The 24,987-nt window shown below is 36.4% G+C and overlaps 1 protein-coding gene across 1 annotated transcript in view; it reads right to left on the bottom strand.

Annotated features, from left to right (window-relative positions):
• MPP7 (MAGUK p55 scaffold protein 7) overlaps positions 1–24,987 on the bottom strand; it is a 146,524-nt gene that overhangs the window by 44,762 nt on the left and 76,775 nt on the right. The window contains exons 5-7 of the mRNA XM_053957095.1: positions 20,046–20,123; positions 15,073–15,153; positions 419–550 (exon numbers count right to left, since the gene is read on the bottom strand). Of these exons, the coding sequence (XP_053813070.1) occupies positions 419–550; positions 15,073–15,153; positions 20,046–20,123 (291 nt within the window). The remainder of the gene's footprint in view (positions 1–418; positions 551–15,072; positions 15,154–20,045; positions 20,124–24,987) is intronic.

Here is a 24,987-nt window from a genome sequence, read left to right as displayed (position 1 = left end):
TTTCAGTGTATTGGAAGGTCATGTTTTTTTACAGGAATGCTAACAGGCACAGTTCACAACACAGGTCAAGATTTCTTTGGGGATTCATTCTCTGTCTCACATTTTAAAGTAAGTGCATGATTTGAATTCAAGATAAAAGACAAACATGTATTTGATCTAAATGCTCAGACTGGCCCACATATATAATGCTTAAACACCATGATGATCATTCATTGATGATGATTATTCATTTCATATGCTTTACTAATAATGACTCTGAATGGAAGTCACAAGTGTATTACTTAATGTTATGAATAATCACCTGTAATGTCTGTCTATCCACATTTCAAGTCAATATCACCCATTCACGTTCATAATCTGAGCACTCCCACCTTGCATGCAAACACAAAACCCCAAACCAAAAGACAGGGTTACCTACCAATGGTTCCCGGTTTTTGACGAGCCTAATTATTTTAACTGAATCTTCTTCTTCATCAATATCATCAGGCATGGGGGGCAAGACAGGATCATAGTTCTTCTGAGCAACAGTATCATGCACAGACAGCAAAGCCTGGAAACATTAATGGTCAGTATATTATTATTTGGCATCTGAAAAATTTAGGGAAGGGAAAGCAGAGGATATTATTCAAACCCTGAATCTACTACTGTGATGCAAGTAGATTGAATGTAATTCTTGTACACAGTTTTACTTCATTTCAAACTGATGAAACAACTCCATAAAGAATATGTTTCTGTATATGTAATGTATGCAACTAGTAAATTGTGGGTGGAGAACTGTGTCTTCATACATACAAAAACACCACGTGCTTTGCATGCTAGCTTGAAATTAAAGAACTACGAACAGGAGAAAACCTTAGGCTCTAAAAGTAACTAAATTATTATACTTGCAATAAGTAAAAAGTTTCTTTGATAGAGTAGGCAGTCCTATGAAACAAATAAACAAAATAAGCACTTTCCAAGACTTCTGTTCAAGCACAAGATGTATAACATGAAACTACTGCCCAACCATTCCCTTTACAGGAGCTCTGAAAGCTTACTTGGTTACTGGATTCCTTTCATGTGAGCCTCAAATTATCTTAGGAATTTTTAATTTATTATGGAATTCATAACTGAGATTGAGAAACGTACTACTGAAGCAATTTGGTTTAGGTAGGTGCTTATCAACCACCTGCTGCATGTTTTTCTTGCTTCTTTTCCTTCTCTATTGCTTCTCCAGTTCATGCATAGCTTGAAAAATATATTTTTCAAAGAAAAGCCTAACAAAGATTGACAAAAGGTTCCACCTTAAAAAGAAAATAATTTATGATTTTTCCTTTCAGGAAATAAGAATCTTGAAAGGCAAAGAAAATGAAAAAGCTCATTCTCCTATGGCTCAAAAAAAATCTCAGTGATAACACAAAATTCACAGTTTTTTCTAGACACAGAACTCCTGAAGTTCTTTTCTATTTCAAAAAGTCTTCATTATTTGTAATACCCTGTACACTGGTGAAAAATTGTTAAGTAATGCTTTAGCTTTTGTAGTCTTTTTCACTACAAAAAAATTTGTACCACAAATAACAGCAACAGCCATATGTATAATGCTATCTACTGCTTTGTTGCTTCTGTTTTCAAGTAGTTTCCTCTCAATACATGACTATTTAACAACCCTTCTTATTAAAGGACAGCAAATGGTGACATTTCTCTGATGCCAGTTTCCTTGCTACTTAGTAATTCATGGCCAGTATTTGACTGAGTACACGAATGACCAGAAACTCTATGTTCTCAAGGATAATACAACTCTTTTTAAAGAGCATGACACTTCCATTATGCTGTTCCAGGATTTTTCTTTTTCTGAATGGAGGAAACTTTTAAGAACAAAAAACAATTTCCAGGCAATGCTACAAGGTACCATGTCAAAAGCTGAAAGCAAAGAGCATATGGTAATCTTCAAATTTGGAAGTGTAAATTTAAACTTAGGGCTTCAACAAAACAAACACGCAGGAAGATCATGCCTGCTTCGTGATAAATTACTATTGTTTTACTAATCTTTATGCACATTGTACAATTTCATAAAAACACTTCAACACACTAATTATTTCTGGTTTTCTTCCCAATACACAGTTATGAATTTATACTACTTACCATCAGAAATTACCATCTCTCTCCAACGAATGATCAGTTATACTTTAGATCTGAGCTAAAAACCTCAGGCTAGCAATTATGGATCCTCCTGGAAATGTTTATTGTGATGCATTACATATGTAAAAGCCATGCAATCACATGCAGTCCTCTAAGATGTATGTGAAATATCAAAGATACACTAAAACAAAAGCAGTGTTTGCTTTTACTTCAGGCTACTTAAAGTTAAGACTTCTAAAACTAGTCTTCTGCAATTACATTTTCCACATAAAGCTAGGGCACATTCATGGACTGGTTCAATTTAATGAGGTTCTATAACTGCAGTTTAAAAACAATCAGGCAGATAGAGAAAACAGATGAAAATAATATAAAGTACCATTTCCAGAGTAAAAGGCAGACACTTAAAACATGTTCAAAAGAACCTACCCTTGACAATGAAACTTGCAAAAACAATTCTGTCCACTTCTACACTGAATTATGCCACCAGTGTTAATAAGACACTTCCCTGCTCTGACTGCCAGATCAGGATCCTGGACACTGCATACAGAACAACAATGCATCCCATGTACTACAAACCAATACCAATCAATGCCTGGTATTTATGATGCTTTTCTTCACTTCAACTTCACAACTAGAACTTATCAACCCATTGTTTTCTTCTCCCAAAAAACATATTAAACCACAATGTATTACAGTTATGTAAAATCTTTTCCTCAAACTGCAACACTATATCTCAGTGCAAAGATACATATTTCAGATAAGAGTGGGAATGCCAGAACAATGTATCTTTTCTCAGTCAAGCTTTCAGAAGAGCTTCTGTCATCACAAACTTGTTCATGATGTACAATGAACATGCTAAGATTTCTTTCCTTCTTGTCTTCTATTACTGCTTCTTTTATACACACTACTCTCTGTCCACTGTAGTTGTTCTGAAACAGCCATCAGCAGAGACTTTGGGCAATAACTAATTTACAAAGAAAACTTAAAAAGCCATTTTGATTTCACTTAATATGTCCAACTATAATTGATCAGTCTGTCCTTGAGAGCACTTTGTATGTTTTGAACATAAGAATAAACTGCTGCATACACAGATTTTCAGCAAAATCTTTGCACCATTCAATTAATATAGTCTAAAAAATTATGCAGACTTGATGTGGTACAGAGAAGGTTGGTACTTTACTTCAAAATAAACAAATTGCAAGTGCCAAGAAATAAAACTTGAATCCTAAGATGAACAAGATTTACCCAGAATAATTGTGCAGCAAATGCAATGTAAAGATAGCAATGTTCTCTTTTTGTATATAAGAAATTAAGAACTGATTCATTTCCATCATACTCATTTTTTAACTCTCACAGGAAACTGCAAGAAGTGCATACAATTTGGGTTTTTTTAATGCTTTTGGTTTTGTTTTCAAATACACAACTCTTCAGAACTATGTACATAGGATCCGAGATTTGGGTCATGTATATTTAAGCACCTCTGGAGAAAAAGATTTTATTTCAGCTCTAAGTTCTATGCTTATGATTCACTAATGTAAACATGGTCCGTATTTAGAACTTGAAAGAAGGTATGATTCAAACTCCTGCACTACCTAAATATAAATATTGATGTTCAGCTAAATTCTTAGACATGATCTAGCTGGAAATGAATACTTTCATTGGACCTCTGAAATGTCTAATAACTAGTGCTGTATTTTTCATATTAAAAGTATCACTGATCATTTCACAGTTTATAAATTGAAATTTTACACTATCGACTTACATGAAGAAAACCTGACACTGGAAATGTTGTAAGTTCTTTTTCTTAAACAGTTCTGAAACTTCAAATGTTTATTTAAATTGAGAATGTTATTAATGAAAACAGTTCTACACTTTGAAAAATGTGTATCACTTAACTAGACTAATTACATTTTTGCTCTTATAAAACAATGACAAATTTTATATTATTTTTTGCTTCTCTTTATATTTTGGGATCTGTAAGAGTAAAAATACACCAGTAGCCCCTGATTCATGAACATAGCTCCTTATGTTTTTTAATTCTCATTATTAAAAAAAAAAATAAAATCTCCATTTGAGCTTTATTTTTCATAGATGCTTTTTGTTCAGTAGTCCAGAAAAGCATTTTAGAAAATGGTAAGTTAAAGAAGTGAAACAGAATGGGTGAAGAAACAAAAGCAGCCTCTTTCTTAACAGTACTTGGAAATAATCATTATTAGAAATTTAAATAGTGAATAGTCATCAACAGAAACTTTGTAGCAACTCAAACCAATCTTAGGAGAACCAACAGCTGCAACCAGAGTGCAGCACTGCCAATCCAGCGGCTGCTGACCCCGCCTGCGGAGCACATTACTGCCCTGGCAGCACAGTCAGCAAAATGGAACAAAATGGCCCATGACTGTGCTGTCCCAGTGCACAGCTTGGATCATTAGCACCAGCCACCTTCTCTGGCAGTTCAGCTTGAACTCCATCAGGTGAGACACCTCTTTGCTTTGCCATGGTGCCAGTAACTGCTACTGAGGCTGGCACAGGAAAGTTTCACTTGAGGAGAAAAGTAACTTTATCAGCAACCACAGAAATGGGGCCCTAAACTCACCTGGCAGAGCTCATCCTCCAGCCAGCTCTAGCCATATTATGCTTTCCTTTGAGATAAGGTTACAGAAGAAACAAAAAAGGGATGAAAATGTTGGTGGATAAAATCATTCAAGATTGGCAAGATTAATTTATGAGTAACTTGCATAAAATTAGAATAATGTGAGTAATGTCATCCAGCAACAGATACCAAAGAAGAAAAGCTGAAAAGAGCTGGGAGAAGACTGAACCACTGAAGGAAAGACCATCGAGAGCATCAGAATGGAAGGAGAAGCACAGAAGTCATAAAACCCAAACATGTGCAAGAATTTACAGAACAGGAGAAGACACCAGCAGAAAGCTGAAGCACTCTGGTGATGGTATACAGACTCCAGCCACTGTGAGGTAAAGCAGCCATCAGAAATCAACAGCACATGACAATCTCTTCACCACCAACTCTGCCTGCTAAGGGACTATGTGCAACTCTAACCCTGATGCAAGATAAGGGTTAACAAGGGAACAAAAAGGCAGGTGAGAACAGGCATGTCAATCAGCAGATAAGAACAATCACATTAGCTGAACTCTCCATCTCGGCTAAAGCATGAAGTATAATCAAGAAACAGAAGCAAGCAGTAAAAATACAGGCAGGAGAAACTCAATTGTGCTGCTGAAGTAGCCAGAGGATGGCTAGAGTAAGAGCAAAAAATATTTTTTACAAGCTACACTAATCACATATCAAGTAGAGAAGTAGTATTATTCTCTCCAATGCTGCACTAATCTAATCACTTTCCAAGAGAAATCTGTGGTTTTCTGTTCCGTACAAAATTCCCAAGTTAAATATATAGAGTACACAATGTTAAAGAAATTGGTTAACTTCCAGTTAAATCAATTTGCTTTTGCCACTGAGGATCACTCAGACTATTCAATCAACATAAGCAAAAACCTTTGACAAGGACAGTAAGAAAAATTAAATAAGGTCCTTTAACTTAAGCATAATTTTATATTCATAATCAGGAAACCAATGGGTGTACTAAGTAAGAGATAAAAAATCTGGGCTAATTTACTTCCTTCCATCCTCTAAATGATATATTTTCCCATATATCCTTTAAAAATATGCAGAAATTATACACTGTATGAGAAGACAGCAGATATGTACAAAACAGAAAATAACATTCCATGCTTGCAAGTGTACTTGCATGCTTGCATCTGTACTTAAACTAAAGTTGCCCTCTACTTTAAGCTTGTCCAGCTGGCAATTAAATCCCTTTTTCTTCCAATCTTTGATGCAGCTGGGTGACACCAATGGTTCAAAATAATAACACATACAGTGTATATGTGTGGTTTTGAGTTCTTAGTATCTACCATGGACTAATGATCTTAGCATAGCAACATCTCTGTTGGATTTATACTCAGTATATATTACTTTTTCCTCTTTACTATGGTGGACTTTATTCATGACTATGTGAACTTCCTTTCACAAAAGGGTAATTTCCTTGCCTGAAAATGCTATTTCTTGATTTCAGATTCACCAGTCTGAACTGATGGGTTTACCTGCAGCTGGTAGCCACACGGCAACAGCCAACAGAAAAATGAACTTTCTGCATCTTCAGACCCCCGCTTCCTCTGGCTCAGTGTTCACAGCCCCTGGAGATGCTTCCCAAATCAAACTATTCTCAGTGTTCACAGAAACACACACTCCATCCATCCGTGTCATCTGGTAAAGGTGTTAATATCCTTCCAGATGACAGCCCTATGTTTTCCCTCAGTTGTGGATAACAGCAAAAAAAGCTCTGATTTTAAATCAATAGTAAAGAATTTGAACAGTCTGTTTTACATTCGCAACATGATTCATGTAGCTAAAGTGTCCTTGAAGCTCTAAGCCCTGTTTAAGTAACTTCCAAGAGTACAAATAGATGTTTGTCAGAGTGGAAAATGCCGAGACAGCAGCACTGTTTCAATATCTTGGCAATCCTTAATTGATGTCTTTTTAGAAAAAGTGGCAGCTTCCCAAGAATATTAAGTGTCTAAAGTGGTAGCATGTACCTTGGTTTAAAACCATCCAAAGGCACCCCAAAGAAATCATATGAAAATATAAAGAAAGTAAAAGCTGAGGATGCAGTTGCCTTTTCTAAAAAAATGTCTCAAGGAATGACTTAGCCTTTATTTGACATCACCGTCATGTCTAAAGTCCTCAAAAGAAAAAAATCTATTGATCCAAAAAGTTAAAAGTATCTGAATAAACTTAATTCCTCCGTCAAATAACAACATGTATTGATCTATGATAAGGAGGTCTTAAATTTAGCTCTAGAGTACTCACACTACATGGGAACCTAAATAAAAATGAAATAGAAAAGAGGAGACTGTCGAATGGAGAGTCCAAACACAATATGATCCAACAAATGCAAAAGAAAAACACCACTGAAGAAAAAAGCAGCATAAAAAGATGACATCTAAAAAAGGGACTACTTGCTCTATATTGTGTAGTTTCTCCATTTCACTAGTTCATTTTCAGTAGATGAATGGAATTACTACCTGAAAGGGATGTGATTTTATCTGTTGTGACTTTTTCCTCCTCCTAAATTACTGGCTTTAGCAATGTTGCCAACTTTTATGTTGTGTCTGAATGCTGTAGTTACACGCATGCAATTCAACATTCTTAGGTGGGTGAGAGTTGGTTCCCTCATGTTGGAAAGTTTGCATATATAACCAAAGAATTTCTTTGATTTACTTTTCAGATTTTATGTTTTCTGCTGCCAACCTGCCTGGCTTCACTTTTGTTTATGTTATCTATCACTCTGTTTATTATACGTTGGCTGCTAGTGAGCATTCTCATATCCATACATCTAAGATCGACAGGCAAGCTCTGCACTGGACATGAGCCGAGTTATCACCAGATGGACATGAGAGCATTTCCAGAGTAACATGATGGTTGTTACTTAAATATACTCATGCAGTATAGTCATCCACCTCCTTTCTATCATTTTGTTTCTGTGCTTCTAATATGTTGTATATTGTTAACATGTCAGTTCCTACAACAATAAGAGTGTGTGACAACTGGTTTCTGATTTTCTCTGCCTGACAGATGTGAAAAATCAAGGCTTTTCTTGCTGTTTTTAAATGGAATATTTCACCATTATATTTTTTTACTTACTCCATGCAAGTAACATGAACATTCCAAAAATAAAGACAGCAACATATCTTCCCAGCTCTCCTTACCCAGAGGAATTTTCTTTATAATTTTTTATTTTTGTAATTATGGGTGCAAGTAGAAATGGAAATCGGAAGTCAAGGTCTGAAGCTGAAAAGAGTTACAACTAAAATACATTTTTCCTCCAACTGGTTGCCAAAATATGTGATGGATAGCTTCCCAAAGTGGCAAATTCTTCAAAGACGTGAAACACTGAGCAGAAGGATTTCAGTCATTTGCCAAGAGAAGTCTCCCAGCACTGTCCCCTCTGCCCCAGCTTCATGGCTGGTATGCTCAGAACATCTATGGGATATCTATCCATCAACCAATGACATCAAGCCCTCAATGTTGTGGTCTTTGCCAATTGTTGCAGTCATTTGCATCTATTACTCAGGGGGAAAAATAAATATTTTTATCTCCCTGCTGATGCTTCACAGCATACCATCAAAAATCAAGCACATTCTTGTAGGTTTACAAATTAATGGCATCTGATTTTGCAAGTAAGGATTATGTAGGCAACTTTTCAGTTGACATATGAAGTTCATTGTACTCCAGCTCACCATACTAATACATCTAAAATGTTTGTATAGTAAAATCGCTTCATATACGAGCACAATTCCTACAACCAGTCCTACCAGTACATCCTGCAGACCACTGATGAGTAAATAGTTAAAGATCATGGGAAATTATGTTTCCTAAACTGTAGTTTAGAATAGATACTGTAGTTTGTGTTACCATTTGTAACCATAAATATTTCATGAAGAGGAGAACAGTCTCCCAGGACCTGTGCCAAAGTAGAAAACATCGGTACAGCTGGAAAGACAGGTCTCTAAGGTGACAGGGCCAAAAGGTCCCCCAAGTGCCTAGGATACAGTAGCAGCCCAAATGTAGCTCAGATCTTAATGGACCTGAAATTTGTATTTCTGTTCTTCAGAAACAAAACCTGAACAGTTGTAGGCAAATCCCAACCATTTCCAGTGGAAAATGTTGACTTTGCAGAAAACACATAGCTCAGTGAAAAAGCCCTGATGGAAAATCTTCAGCAGGTCTAATTACAAAGGAAATGTTGGAAAGAAGACAAAGTTTAGATTAACTTTATTTTTTTTTAATTACATGCTACATGAAATGCTTCATGAACTTTTCAAAGCAAAAATGGATTTTGTTTTATATTATTATAGCTCAATATTTTCTCTCAGTGCTTTGTATGTGAAAGTTCTTGTAGAAAAAAGCCCACAGTCTCCTGGACATTAATTTACATTGCCGATTCTCACCAGTGACTGTGCAGCTTTAGAAGGCTCTGCTGATAAAGGCTTAAAATGTTTCCTTTTTTAACAGAACAAGCCACACTTTGATCTAACAGTCCAGTAGGACCACTATGCAAGTCTAGTAAGCCTCAGATGGCAGGGATGATGGTATCAGCAGTTGTTTATGAAAGAAAGAGTAGAATTTACATACTTCCCAGCAAATACAAGAAAACCAGAACAGGACAGGACAATATTAAAGGTATGCTTCATGTTCAAAGAAGCACTATTTCTTTTTTTAAAGAAACCTCATCAAATACAAGAATTTGATCTGAAAATGAAATCTTCATTTGAATATGAAGAACAAAGTGCCCTGGCCCCCTTATCTGCAGTTTTAGTTTTGTTTAATGCATAGTTCTGTTCTGAAGGAAAGCCAAAGAAGTAAAATTAGATGAAAATATTTACAAATGTCAATTATTTTGTGGAACTGAAAGTCAAGTGTACCACAAATGAATTGCAAATAAAACAGCAAGCTTAAGTCCTACTTGCAATTCGCTGGTGTATGCATCTTTGCCATTTGAAAGCAATTAAACCCCCCACCCCCCAACTTAAAATAAAGAATATGTATTTTGTATGAACAGTAACATTCCCAGTCATACAAGCACAGTTTTCCCTTCACTCTGCAAGTAATCTTAAAGTTAACTTCCAAAATTCTGTTCATTCTATGGTAATAAAAGAGAAGACAACAAAAATACTGCATGTTCACCTCTTGCTCCTCTCGGCTATAGGTACAGTGCCCCAAAGTGACCCAAATACTTTACATTCTTGTGAAGCATGAGGCACTGAACTCATTCACAGTCCTGCCGGGTGCCCTTGTTTAGGTACCTGGTTTATGTTTCAGACTAGCAGCTGGCAAACCTTCCAGCACACATAAACAGAATTTAAACTCCACTGAAAAAGGCAGAACCACCACTGGAACAGCTTTGTTTCCTCCAGGTCATAAAGGCATAAACATTCTTCAGAGTAGTTTTAGCACAGTGGCATTAACTTTTGAAATTATTATTGTTCTGCCCATTACACCAATGACCACAAAGGACATATTTTATATAATTAAAAACACCCTTAATTTGCCCTAATAGAGATTAACTTAAATGGTAAATTGCTTATTTTGCTATGTAATGATCACAAATGTAATTGCTATAAAGAGCAAATTGCTATAAAGAGCAATGCTTAACTTTGTTATAAAGACAAAGTTAAATGTTATTTAGATCTTAATATCTCAAAGTTAGTGTAATTGGGATAATATTGTACAATGGACTAAGAGATGGTTCATTCTTTAACAGTCTTTTTTGTACAGCCACAGTAATAAAGTAAGTGCCCAAAATGTTAATTCCTACAGTTATTTGTCTCAGCTTTTCAAATAATTTTAAAAATAAATAACAATTATGCTCTTCTGTTATGGCACCATCCCAAAAAAAACACAGCTTTTTCCAGCTTGTTAGAAAAGGAACTGAAACCTAGTTGTTCAAGATAGTTTTTAATTAAATGTGGAAAAGAATTTGGAAGCTTTAAAATCTTTCATTCTTAGCTTGATCATCTGTCATTTGTACATCTCCTTTTTAACAGTGTTCCTTGGTGGACTTCTGCCCTGTTACTGACAGAATTACTGTAGTGACTACTTTGCTTCTTCCTATTTCCATCCCTACTAACAGATAAGACCATTTTACTAACTTGCTTGTGACCTGTTCATTAAATAGACAAAATGAAATTCCCTTTTAGGTGTATTTTTGTTAGAATCTTGAATCTTAGTCTTCCAATTAAATGTTCCAATTTACACAATTGCATGACAACGAAAAATATTTTGTCTATAGAGAATTAAAAAAAAAAAAAAGCTTAGTGCTCTCAACAGCAATACTTCCAGATTCATAAAAACTCCAAATTTTTATAAAGACACCACTCTCAATTTCACTGGTGCCTACCTGATACATCATAATTCAAAAAATTTTTGTCATTATTTTCAGAATTCTATACAACTCTCCTCTTTACAGACATTGTTTTTTGCTGCCACTTAAGTTCCGTAAATTTTGCCAAATTATAAACCACTAAAGCTGAGAATACTTGTTTCTTTATGCTATTCATATTTTGTGCAGAAGCACTCACAGGACTGAACAAATCTTAAATCAGAAATTCCATTTGTTCATGTATATCCCAACTATATATTCTAGTCTTCATATTTAAAAACAGCTTAAGATTTTATCATGTCAAAGTTAAAATGACAGTAAATAATCAGAACTAAATGTATTGAAATTTACATTGCTGTGTTTGTGTGTGAGGTGCATGGGCATTTTGTTTGGTTGTTTTTATTAAATTGCAATAAAATGTATACCTTGAAGATGGAAAACTTATAGGTATATATATTCATGGCCAGGCCAGGCCAGCCTGCAGGCAGTGCTGTGTAGCTCTGGTCAGAATGGTGTTTGGACCTGTGAGGATGTATTCAGGTGATTTGAAACACCAGCAGATCAGGCTTGAGTCCGCCTGCCCAGCTCTCTGCAAATGTATTTTAGATTTCTGAAAGTGCAGTTTCTGTCTGGTGAAAGGTCTGGAGGTGAAGCCGTATGAGGAGTGGATGAAGTCACTTGGTCAGTTCAGCCTGGAGGAGACTGAGGGGAGACCGCAGTGAAGTCAACAGCTTCCCCATGAGGGGAACAGGAGGGACAGACACTGATCTCATCTCTGTGGTGCCCAGTTACAGGATCTGAGAGAATGGCCTGAAGGTGTGTCAGGGGATATTTAGGTTGGATACCAGAGGGTGGTTGGGCACTGGAACAGGCTTCCCATGGAAGTGGTCACAGCACCAAGACTGTATTTGGTCAATGCTCTCAGGCTCATGGTGTGATTCTTTGTGCAGGGCCAGGAGCTGAACTCTGATGATCCTTGTGGGTCCATTTCAACTCAGGTTATTCTATACTTCTATTTCAAAGAGCTAATTTCTGGTCTGCTTAAAAATAAAATAGCGTATTCAACTGGATTTAGGTTCTAGGGTATGGAAATAATATTCTGTTTCTTGATATCTTTAACAAGGTAAAGCAAGATTAAAGAATGCAAACCCTAAGTCCTTATTCAGTGCTGAAAATTAAAAATAATAAGTGTGGCTGGCCTGTGCCCACAGAGCTACACAATTATATTTTAAATCCAGAACGCAAATGAAATGTCTAACACACAGTTAAACAAATCCACTTGATTTCCCAGAGCTACGTGCTCTGTTCTACTTCCAGAGTTCTGTTTTAATCAGAAAAGATAAACCACAATCATTATTAGTTCATTTAATTACGGTAAGTGATGCCACATTTGAGAGCAGGGAAAAAAACCCCACTCTGTAACTGGATACTTCATGCAGTTTTTAGCAGACTATAAATGCCCAATTTATTTTTCTTTCTAGAAGAAAATGCACCTGACAAAACCTTGGAATTACTTCTAGGACATTTTGAAAATCTCAGGTGTGATAAATATAACTGCCTCAGAGAAACTACTTTCTTCTTTAGAAAACTCTGTGAATGAAAATGACAAGCACCACAAACTTGCCAAAGTTTTACTCATCAGATGCAAACACTCAGAAATATATTCAACAAACGAATTTTGTAATACAGAGTTAAAATACAGAAATATTTATCTAATCAGACATGATTACAAACCTCTCCCAGCCTTTTTTGGCCCATTAACCAAACCTGCAAAGTTATAAACACCTTGCTAGACTTGTCCCTTTGCATGATCAGACTTGTGGAGTCAGTGATGTGGTGCAATAAACTAATCCTAAGCATCCTTTATCATGCCAGAAACATTAGAGCAGAGCTGTAGGAAAGTGGAAGCTCTCCTAGCTCCAGCTAACATGGCAGTTATAAGTCTGGTCAGGATAGGAAAGTTTCCCCTGCAAAATAATGTACAGCCACATTAAGTCAACCCCAAATTAAGCCATATATGTTTTTAGATAAAGTCTATGGAACATCATTGGAAAAGATAGATCAGTTATCCCAAGTAAGTTTGGGTATGTAAAAAAGAGCTGTTCTAGCCATCACTTTGTCCCAGGAATCTAGAACAAAACCAAGAAACCCTCTCTAGCCATAAAACTAATAGCAGAGGGCTAGAAAAGTTTATGCAAGATACAGTATAAGCTCAGATACAACTGAAGGGACTAGGACATCTCTGGAGAGGAACTGGAAGTACTGAGTCCCAGAAACATCCTTCCTTTCCTGTTCTGTCCAAGAGAGAGCAGAGGGATCAAGAGAAGAATCTCAACTACAGCCTCTGACTGAATGCAGCAGTCACCTGGTCTGCCTGATGGAGGAGGGAGCAGTGGTAATTTACCATCACTCTGAGGCATGTTTGCCATGGCATGGCAGGGGGAGAAGATAATGGACAAGCAAAATACCTTGCATACCATCAGTTCTTACCCCTACATCACATGAACACCTGCAAGGTGCAACACAAAAACACCTGCAAGGCCCGTGCAGGGCAAGGAATTGTGCACCTTGTGCAGGATTAGGCAATCTGGCCATCCAAAGGGTTTAGTACCCTGCAGCTGGCCATCTCCCCCTGCAGCCAAGAAAGACTTTTGCTAAGTTACTGCAGTTGTTCAATAACATTAACCACTCTGAGGGGAGGCACTTGTTTCCCTGAAATCCCACTAAGATTATCACATTGCCTTTCACTGCTACCAAGGAAAAGACAGCAAGAGTGAGTGCGTGAGGGAACAAGTGAGAGAAAACAAGAAAAGCAGAAGGAGAGCCGCAGTTGTGGCAAAGGAGCTGTCTTCAGACTCAGCCCACCAAAGCTTCAGAAGTATGAAGCACACGTGGACAATCACTAAGAAAATACCTACAGAGAAGCTTAGGATCTCTGCAATTTCATGCACCAACAATTCCTCCTCTACCACTGGCATTACTTACCCCTTCAAAGAAAAAACAGTTTGTCATTTTACAAACTATGGAAAGAGCATCAGTGCAAAAAATCATCTAAAAGCAGGTGTAACTGATCTTTAAAATTTTGTAGCACTTTGAAGATACCATAGTTTCTCAGGTTTTGAGATCAGTATTTATACTTAAGATAAAAGAGCAACTGTCTTTAAAGGAGTTCCTTTCCACTCTGCAGTTTTCATTTCAACTTATCAACTGCTACATTTAACTACCATTTCAATACGTATCTAAAGCACTACGGTCTTCTTTCTCTTAACAATGGAAAAAAATATTATCCTGTGTGTCAACAATGATACATAGCGGAGGCTCTGAATGGATATAAGGAAACAGTTTTCACTAGGAGGGTAGTCAGGAATTGGAAGAGGCCACACAGAAGATTTGTAGAATGTTTGTTCCCAGGCTTGTATTTCCAAGACCTGATGGGAAAAGCCCTCAGCAACCTGCTGTAAACTCAGTGTTCACCCTACTTAGAGCAGCACGTTGAACCAGAAAACCTCCACCCAACCTCAGTGATTCAGTGGTTCTATAGTCAGATAAAAGGTATCAAGTTCCTCGAAAACACCACAGAGAACCCCAGGAGTTTTAAAGAAACTTTTAAAAATTAGATATTTTTAAAAACATCATCCATCATGAATTTTGTCCTGAGTACCAGGCTGCACTCTTTATGCATGATGCAGTTCAATCAATGATATGACAGACAACCTTTTACAAAAATCACAGTTGTAACAAACTTATGAAGCACATGCATTAAAAGATAGCAAAAGAAAAAAAAGTCATCTGCTTTTTAAAATATCCTTTGCAAATAAGTAATAGCATAATAATTTACAGACAACATTTAATGTGTTTCTTCATCACAGGTATTTCTGATTAACACTGCATACATTCTTAAATGTACTTGTTAAAGCAGACAAACCCACATACAGCCCAAGGAAGCAGATGCACACACTCATGCAGAATGCACTTTGCAGGTGCAACTCATTCTCACCTTGAGATTGGGTTTTGCAAGGAGTTTCAGCAGCTCTCTGATCTCACTGCTCAGTGGTTTGCTCTGCAGCTCCTCAGCCAGCTGGGTGGGAGATTGAATCAACACAAAGACCATTAGCAAAGCGTTGTTTTACCTAGTGCATCAGTGACAACCCAGAATCTATCTTGTTCAAGGTTATTGCTTTCCAGCATGTTCAAACAGAAGCCAGCATGAAGGAAAACACCATTAATCACTGCGCTTCTGTTTCTGGCCCTCAGTGGACCAGATTTAAGCCAGGCCTTTTGGCTCAGTTTAACACAAGTAATCATTTTTGGCAAGGGTGCAGCCAGATCACATTCTGATTTATAGCAAAGGGGGCAAATCCCAGCACTTCATTTAAGTGAATGGTCCTTTGCGTGCAGACAAAGAACTGCTTGTAAAAATGACTGGATCAAACTTCGACACTGTCTATAAAAAACAGTTTCGAATGAGGTGGTGAAATCCACACTGCTTCCAAAAACCCACAGTAGCTGTGCTGTTTAGGACTGGGATAAGAAAGCAAAGTGCCCCTACAGTGCAAGCAATCTGAACCTTTTATTATGTTTACACATACACTGGAAGGAGCTTGTTAAACGTGAAGCAAGTTAATCATAATATAATTTATAACAGGTCATCAGCAATTCAAACCTGTAAAATGCACAAACTATGCCCTAACAACAAGATCAGTAATTTATGTTTGGTTATACTACAAAATTGTGGCTTGGTGAACAATAGAGCAGCAGTTTAACTTTTAATCCCATGGCTTTTTGGCTCACATCTTGGGTTTTTCTTATCATGCCCTTCTCAACTAATTTGGACCCAAGAGGCATATTTTACTGCAGGATTTTAGACTCAAACTATTTTTCCAGGAGAAGGAAAAGCTAAAATACATTTGACAACACTGAACTTTGGTTTAAAATTCTGAAGCTACATGGCTCATAATGCAAAATGTGATTTCAGATAATCACTTGTTTTCTTTGCATTAAATCAGTATCATAAAAATGTCTCAAAGGAAGATTGGCTATTTGCAGCAAGTAATTTTATTTGTCTAACCTAATTTTAAATTTGTACTTTCCTTTTGTATACATTTTCAAGAAAAATGGGTGGATGTATATTTTGCATAATTATATATAATAGACAAATCTAATTGAAGAAGCCATTATAGACATCAGATATACCTTGAATACCTTTTTTTCTTTTAACCTTCGAATTAAACAGAGTGTCAAAAATTCATCACCGATCATCCTACAGACTTTTAACTATAATTCATAGCTAAGAATGTCCAGCAAGAATATGAACGTTTGTGTCTTAATACCAAAAGATTAGAAAAGAATCTCTGTAGGAAAGGTCAATATAGGGTCTATAGGAAAGGTCTTTTTAGACACAAAGCCAAATATTGAGTTAATCTGACTGCAATTGAGTCTGCATGTTGGAAAAGCCCTGCAAAGCTGAAAATATTCTGTGATAGGAATGACAGCAGGTCTATGACATGGCTTACCCTTGGTTCTCTTTTCATTCTTTTGATTACACTGCTCATCACTGGAAAATAAAATCTATTAATTTGTGTTTCACTGATGGAGACAAGCAACCACTCAGCAGAATGACCATTTCAGCATTTCTCCCTCAGATGAATTGTGCACAAGTATTAACTCCAGCAGAACTGGTATTGGCTTTGGGGGTACAAATGCAAATGCACATACGTATGGTTTAGAACAGTGAGAAAAAATACTTCATTACTGCTTAAACAGACATTTTAATCTTACAATTTAGAAAATTATTTTCAGAGATAAAATAATTCAAAACTTGTTTTCCTTCATGTGATTTATATTATTTTCCAAATATTTTCATTAAGATTTTAGGCACATTTAATACCTTGTGATAGAAGAGGAGGAAGACAAAGATTGAAAGACTAAATTGTGTTTTCAGATTCGCAAAAAGATACCACCTCAGCTGGTTGAGACTGTACTTTTATTTGTTATTGTTGTTGTTGTTAAAGTGCTGAGATTTGAAACAGCTACTCGCAGCCATACATGGAATACTCAGGACACACTGACACTGAGCGATCTCCTACGCTAAAAACTGCAGGAAAAGCTGGCTGAAAACCTTCTCTATGATCTCTTGAGGGAACCATAACATTTCAACAAGCTCTTTATGAAAAGCTGCCACTAAAGAGAGGGGAAGAAAAGGAAGGGAGAGGGCCAGATATAGAGTAAGGCTGGCAAGGTGGGGAGCACCAAGGATTGGTCTTGAAAGCTTATGGAGAAAGTTCTGAAACTTCTTTTTCCAGAACAGACTTTCTACCATCCTTGAGGCCTTATTTGCTGTATATGGCTATCCTGCCAGTAATATTGTCGTGGTTTAGGTAGTATTCTCCAATTTAGTACTCCCACTAAAACCATGCACCACTTTTCCTTTCCTCTCCAACACAAATGCAAGATCACAGGATGAGGTAAGAACAATTTAATGGAAACAGTGATAAGACAATGTACTATATTGTATATATATACTATTACTAAATAAGTAATAGCAACAATATTAATAACAAAAGGTGTAAGAAAATAAATTATTCATATGGAAAAACTCCCTGATAATAGACAATACCAGATGGTTCTCTCCACCCCCTTTTCTTGACTGGAACAAACCCTTTCTTCCTGGAAGAGAGTCCCTTTCACAAACTCTGAACTGACATGAGGTCGTGTGGAATAACATCCATGTCCTAACCATGCCCTCTCCCAACTAGTGCAAAAAATTAACACTGTCCTGCCTGGAACCAAGAGAGATATTTAGATTATTTGTATGAAATCATTGACACCAGACACTGCTGCTCCAAAGTAAGAGGCAAACAGAATGTGTGATGGGAAATTCAGCCTAAAAGTCCCTGGTGGGGAGGAAAGAGAAGGTATGGCAGCTGGGAGTATGAAAATGTTTAGAAAAGCCTTGCCACAATAGTTATTTCTAAATCTGCTTTAAAAATAACACAAGAATACACTCCTTCAACAGTTTTATTTATGATAGCAGCACCTCAGAGCTGGGTTTAAAATCAAGCAGGAAATATCTACTTGCTAATAAGAATATCGCCTTCTTTAACTATAGAACAGTTACTATCAGTAGGAAGAGAAAATAGTAATTTAAAACCCATTGAAATGAAAGTGTGTTTAATAACACCAACAAGCTCTTAAATCCCTGAAGTTGACTTAGACAAACATGCCAAAAAATGAATAGCACTTTAAACCTGAAACTTCTTGAGTCTGGAAGTTACAAAGCCCATTGCATGTAATTTTGCTTCCTCAAAATTTGCTGACAGCTACCAAAACATAGAAAACCCTGCAATGTGCTAGCCTGACTGCAGCCACCAAAGGACATCCTTACCCTAGAAGACAGTGCCCATAAAAGCCACAGCTCACCTACACACAATTAATGAAGAAGCAAGGGCAGCTATTAAAAAGAAGCTGTACATTTGAAGTAGGTAGATGCCTAGACACCATCGTGTCCCAACACGTACACTTAAAAATATTACCATATGTACATAATAGTACATTCACAGGGTTAAAAGCCCCAGCGTGTCTCAACTGAGGAGTGACACAGTACTTCAATTTGGAGATGTCCAAAACTATACATTTTAAATGGGTCTGAGCAAAGAATGAGATTGCTCAGCATTTCTAAAAGTATCAAAACCTAAGTTTTGCATCCAAAAATAAGAAATTATTTTTATTAAGAATTTTATCCCAGAGATTCATAACACAATTATTAGCAAGGATTATTAGTATGTCAGCAAGAACTTAATGAAGAGAATTTCAACCAGCTTTCTAATTTTCAAAATTACTATCAACACTATTCAAAGCTATGTGAAGGTTAAAAAATATTACTAATATATGCCTGATGTCAAGGCTAATGTATTGTTATAGTTGGTATGTTAGAGGATATAGCTCTCCTCCTACTGAAACATGATTAAATTACAGTGTATCCTTTTTTCAATAGTCTCAAATAAGTCTAATTTAGTTTCTTGTTAAAATGCTACCAATCTCAATTCACAACTTTTAATAATTTGTAAAATTTAAAAACCAAAATCTATTAATTATATAAATAGATGGTTAAGATTTTAAAACAGCTATGAAGTATGTGAAGTTTCAAACATGCTGTATTGGAAATGGATCCTAATACATATTACCTTTTCCAAAAAGCAACCTGACATCATCAATTGCAACAAAGATTTCAGGATTTCACCTAAACCACAGTTTATTAAACATTTCTCTATTCTGGCCTACCTCAGGTTCAGTCATAGTTTATACAGGTGTGTTCACAATTCATCTGAATCCCAGAATTAACCAAATAGCAAGAAATGGCAGGTTGGATTTTTTTTCTTGAAAATAAAAATTATAGTAACAGGAAATTAACTACTCCATCAATGCTGACCACTTTTACAATTTATTTTTTGGTTATGAAGGTAATTTGGAAAGCTCCAATATCAATAAATCACTACTGTACTTTTTCTTAAACAGTTTTGATTTTTTTTTCAACAAGCCTCCATTCTAGGCATTTCATATGCTTCATTTCTGTAATATTATTTGTCATTTCTCATGTTCTGTCAGCAGTGCTGCTATCTCATTTGTCTTTATTTTTCCAAAGCATTCCCCTTGTCTGTGACTTTCTCAAAACACTAATAGTTGACAGCTTTTCCCCTCCCAGCAGAGTTCCAGCCTGCAATTTTTATTGCTTAGTTACTAAAGCAGAACAAGAGGCTACCTAGATGCAATGTTTTTATAACATGCAAGTGAATAAAAATCAAAGTAATATCAGCAACAAGCCCAGTGATGACAGAAGCTTTGGAAACCTTTGCAGCTTCTTATGATTTCAACTCAGAGGATTACATTCATATGTTTGCACTATGAAGAGTTCTGCTTGCAGACATTTTTTTGGTAGACTTGGTACCAGTGATCTCAGCAGGGGACACTTACATCATCTGCCAAGGCTGCTGCACCATGGAGTATGGGCATTGGGTTCTGTTTTTCATAATAATGCAGTTTTTCATGAATCTGGAAGACAATAGAACAAAGTGATAAGTTTATTTAGCAGCATGATATATGGTACAAAATAACCCTGTTGAGTCTGTTGACTGTCTGTAACTAAACATCCTTATAGTAACCTACAGGCAGCAATCATGTAAATGCAATTCATCATCATCCTCTGTTGAAGTGCTAAGAATATGAAATCAGATGGAAAAAATGCTCAGTATGCAGACCAACCCACAGAAAAACTAAACATTTGTGATTTTTCTCTCCTGGCTTTCTCTGTCCATATTTCTAACATATTGCTTCAAGTATCAATTACATTTTATATTGCTGCTGAAAACACAAAGCATAAAGTGTTTATCCCCAAGATGGATATAAAAACCCCTGTAAATTATGATTTATGAAGTGAAATAATAGCTTGCCACCCACATCTTGACAGACAACTTGACGGAGCGGCTGCCATCATTAAAATAATTCAGAAACAAGGGCAAAGGAGTGCTAATATTAATTCTAACACATCTGAAAGAAGGAGGCAGTCCTTCAGCAAGTTAAGGTTTTTAATGAATAATTATCAACATTAAAGATGCACTGTGCTTTGGTTCTTCCTAAAAGAGAAAGGATACGCCATTATTTAAACACCACCCTGTTCCCTCCTCCATAAGTTATGCATTTCAAAATTTAGATTTTTTCCAATATGAATGCTTTTAAAACCCAAAGTATTTTAAGACTTCTAACAAGTTTCTTTGTAGCTATTTCAGAATAGCATAGAAGACTGTATTAAACATTAACATTATTTTCCTGAAGATACATGGATATACAAATATTAATTAGAATCTAAAAAAAGAAGACAACAGTAGTCTGAACTAATGCAAATATACCCCATTCTTAGGTTTTGTGCTTTAGTTCTGCTGCTCTGAAGGAAGCATGAACTCCAGATGGTTGGAGGAGTTGCAGAAGGAGCTAAATCAGGGACTTCTGTGCTTGGCAAGGAGGGGAAAACGAGGTCTGGCAGAGGCCATGGGGTGCAGAATTTGGCTGGGGACTCCTTCATGTCCTTGGGAAATAGGATCCCAAATGATACCTTAGCACTCCCCAGCACACTGCTGGGGGAGGAGTGGGACAGATGCCAGACAGCACGGACAGATTTAAAGAGCAAGCAAACCACTCTTTGCACACTGAAATTGTTTAGAGCTGACCAGATCATGCTCATTTTGTACCAAGTGTTCCCTCCAGCCTTCCTCACTTCTTCCACATTTGCTTTTCTCTACTTACTTCTCCTCCAGCAGCACGCACTCCTCTCACTGCCTAGGACTCCCTCACTCTTTAATTTCAAGCTCATTCTTTAAGCCCATTATTTTTAATTTACACTGAACTTTCACAAATACGTCCATAACAAGATAACACCATGTCAGTGACACTTGTGCTTGCCGTTGTTCCTGTCTTCTGTTGTGCTTCATAACCCTAAGTCCACAGCTATTTTTCCTCATTTAGACTGTATGTTCTTCGAAGTAAAGAGCATGTTAATACAATATGGTATAACAAGGTCTAAGTCTTGATTGATTCCTTCATCATTTCTGCAACCTTAACAAAAGTATTTTAGTATGTCATTGGTTAAAGGATGCTGAAGTTCTAACATATCATGGTTAAGCATGAAGGCACTACAGTCACTTAATTTATAAATTGTAAAATAATTTGTTCTCATCTGGAAACTACATGGAAAGCACTACTGTCTCCAGAACATGAATCTGAATTTTACATCACTTATGTAGACATTGTTCACTCAGCAATTACTTAGAGTAATTCATACTGGATTTCACAAAACTCTAAGTGACCGGACAACTTCATATTTCTAGCTCACAAAGCAGAGAAACTAAACAAAACAAGGAGTTGCAGCTCCCCGAGTTTGGCAGAAATTTGTGATTTACTTGGACTGTTAACTTGAATAACTAAAAGGCATAGTAAATCAAAAAGTCTCAAAACCATCATTTTTTGATTGCTTCGACAACATCTTGATTTTATCCAGATTGAGCTTCTGTCAGCTCTGAGGTCAGAAGCAGTTGCCTATATTACCCCCTAGTTTCTCAAAGAAAATAGTAGTGCCACTGCTGATTGAGCTGCTTTTATCCTGGTCAACCTCTACATATTTTTACCACTGAAATTAATAAAAAAAATGACAAACAAAAAAACAACCCCAAGCCACCCCCACAAAAAAACCAAAAAAAAACCAAAAAAAAACCAAAAAAAAACCAAAAAAAAACCCCACAAACAAAAAAAAAACACCAAAAACAAAAACCAAAAGAAAAAAAGTGGAGACAGCCAGCCTTGCTTAACCCATCTTTGAGAAAAATGTTACACAACTGTAAATTCATGCAACAAAAAATAGGTTTTCAAGAGGTGGCACAGTGTAAACCTGAACTTCTTATTGGCTCTATCTATAGCCAGAAATTGCAGAAATTACTGAAAACAAATTTTTATTTTCCTAAGAGTGGATACTGGGTTCCAGTTAAGCATTTACAGATAATCATTAAGGTTTTATTTGATTAGGGAGGAGTTGTAGAGAGTAACTGCTTAACCAAAAAAACAAGAAGCTAAACAAGTAAGCAGGAAAATTTAACTGCTACTAGAGAGTTCTAGATATTGGCTTTTGCTACATCAGGTTGAAAATTTTATTCATTTACTGTACTAGCACAATGATTGACTCTAGGGATAAACATTTTATGGTTTATGGTAACAGAGACTGCAACTTCAGCACACTTCCATTCGAGATGCAATACAGAATGGGTTTTTCCCCCAAATATCTGACTTTATTTGACAGTAGCTTCCCTTCTTAGTTTAATCTATTTTTAAAATCAGATCATTAGATGACAACATCTGTCTTTCACATCTTTGCAATTTAAAGGACATACCTACAGAAATTAAAATCCACTGGTCTGTGGATTGCACCAAGATGCAATCAATGCGCAATACAAGGATTACCTTTCATATTAGTATAAAATTACTACGTGCATCATAAAAACAGTTACCTTACACCTCTAACTTCTGGATCAGTAATGTATCCATAATGCATGCAGCACTTTTATGTAGTATATTCCTGAATGCAGTAAAACAGGAGATTTAGCATAACTCCACTGTTAAAGCAAAAATTTCAGTGAGGCAAAAATGCATTTTCAGGCAACTCCTTCCCTCCTTGTGTCTGAAAATGTATTCCAAGATGATGTGTTCGATAATTTCCCCCATAGACCACAGCACTGCTGACTGGCCTCTAGTTCTTCATGTTGTATTTTTAGGCCTTTTTTGAAGACAAGTACAGCACTTGCCTTTTTCTACTCACTGGGCAGTAGGTCATCTCTGTTGTCTTTCAAGAATGACAGAGCACATTTGCAAGCTCAACTGGTAGCCTTTGAATTTGCCAGACTTCAGGTTGATGAATGACTGCATTTATGATAAACACCTTTAGAGAAACTACTGTGCATGCAGCCATATGCTTTGGCATCCTCTCCACATGCTGCCTTTCAGTTAATTATTTTCCCAGATATGAAATATTCACATCATGCTAATACATGCACGCCAAGCACTGCATTTCCAAATTTCAATTCTTATACAAGTAGAATTTGAAATTTGACTACATTGATGAAAATGAGTAATATCAAGTAGCGAAATACAGAAATGAAAAGCAAAACAGGACAAGGTGGTGCAAATAGTTCGTCCCTTTACAAACATCACTCAATGAAATTCAACTCTAACAGAAGTTAAAACCACTCTGGAACACTTTGAGAGAAGTATGAGAGAGGATTCAGAAGTAGAAGCAAGAGCATTCACCTACTCAAGATAAGATGTATCATACTTGTAGCCATGTGTTTGAGCTTCAATCTAAAGAATTCTATTTCATACAAAAGGCAACTTTAGCTTACAGTGCAATACCGGATGTCCAGTAACTTTAATACCACTGCCTTATTTCTACTAGAAACTTAAACAACGTATGGAAAATATAGGGCTGTATTGTGCTTAAAAATAGGAAATATAGTACACCTGTTTTAAGTTCTTCTGACATTTACATGTAAAGCCTCAATGCTGAAAATCTCTTCACAAACGAGACCAAGTCTGTTAAAACAAGAATTATATATTGTAAATAAAACATAAAAAGCTGTTCTGCTGAACAGATGACTAGGTTGTGCGTGGGTTTTTTTTTGGTTGTGATTTTTTTTTTTATGACTACCCATTCTTTTCATTGTAGAGTAGGAAGATCTATGAGGTTCTGTAGAAACTGACAATCTACTCTGAAGTTATACCCCAAGAGGGAAAAATAATCATTTGCAAATTAATACAGTTTTTGGCACACTTGTAAGCAAGAAAAATAGTTTCTGGATTTTCCCAGAGAGACTGAATTAAGCTTTCTATAATAAAGCAGAGTAGTGTCCTCAGCCAGGACCATTTCAAAACCCAAGAGGAGCTTTCTAAGTCAAAAAAAAAAAATCTTAAGCAGAGAGTCCTACAAAATAAGCTTAGTTTCTCCTTTTAGATTTCTTAATTTCCATGTACAGTTCTAATATCATATGATTGAAAATAAAACAGGGGAGTGGGATAAGCATGTACCAAAGATGCCAAAGAATTAACAGAAGACTAACTTAGTCTTTTAGACAGAACAGTTGGCATAGGAAAAGAGTAAGTGTATGTAAGAGTACAATATAGAAACACTTGTAACCCACAAAGCACTGGCCATCAATGAGCGATACCAGCACATAAAAGACAAGAACTGTCACACACAGAGTGTGAAAATATTCAGCCGACCACCAAGGGTGTCACCAGCTACTCAGACATGTCAACACCTCTGGATAAAAGCTTTTTTTATAGTAATGACACCTTCCTGACCAGAGGTGCTGAAGAGGAT

The sequence above is a fragment of the Vidua chalybeata genome, chromosome 1 (genome assembly GCF_026979565.1).
Source record: "Vidua chalybeata isolate OUT-0048 chromosome 1, bVidCha1 merged haplotype, whole genome shotgun sequence".
Lineage (NCBI taxonomy): Eukaryota > Metazoa > Chordata > Aves > Passeriformes > Viduidae > Vidua > Vidua chalybeata.
This window is presented reverse-complemented; position numbering and strand designations above follow the sequence as displayed.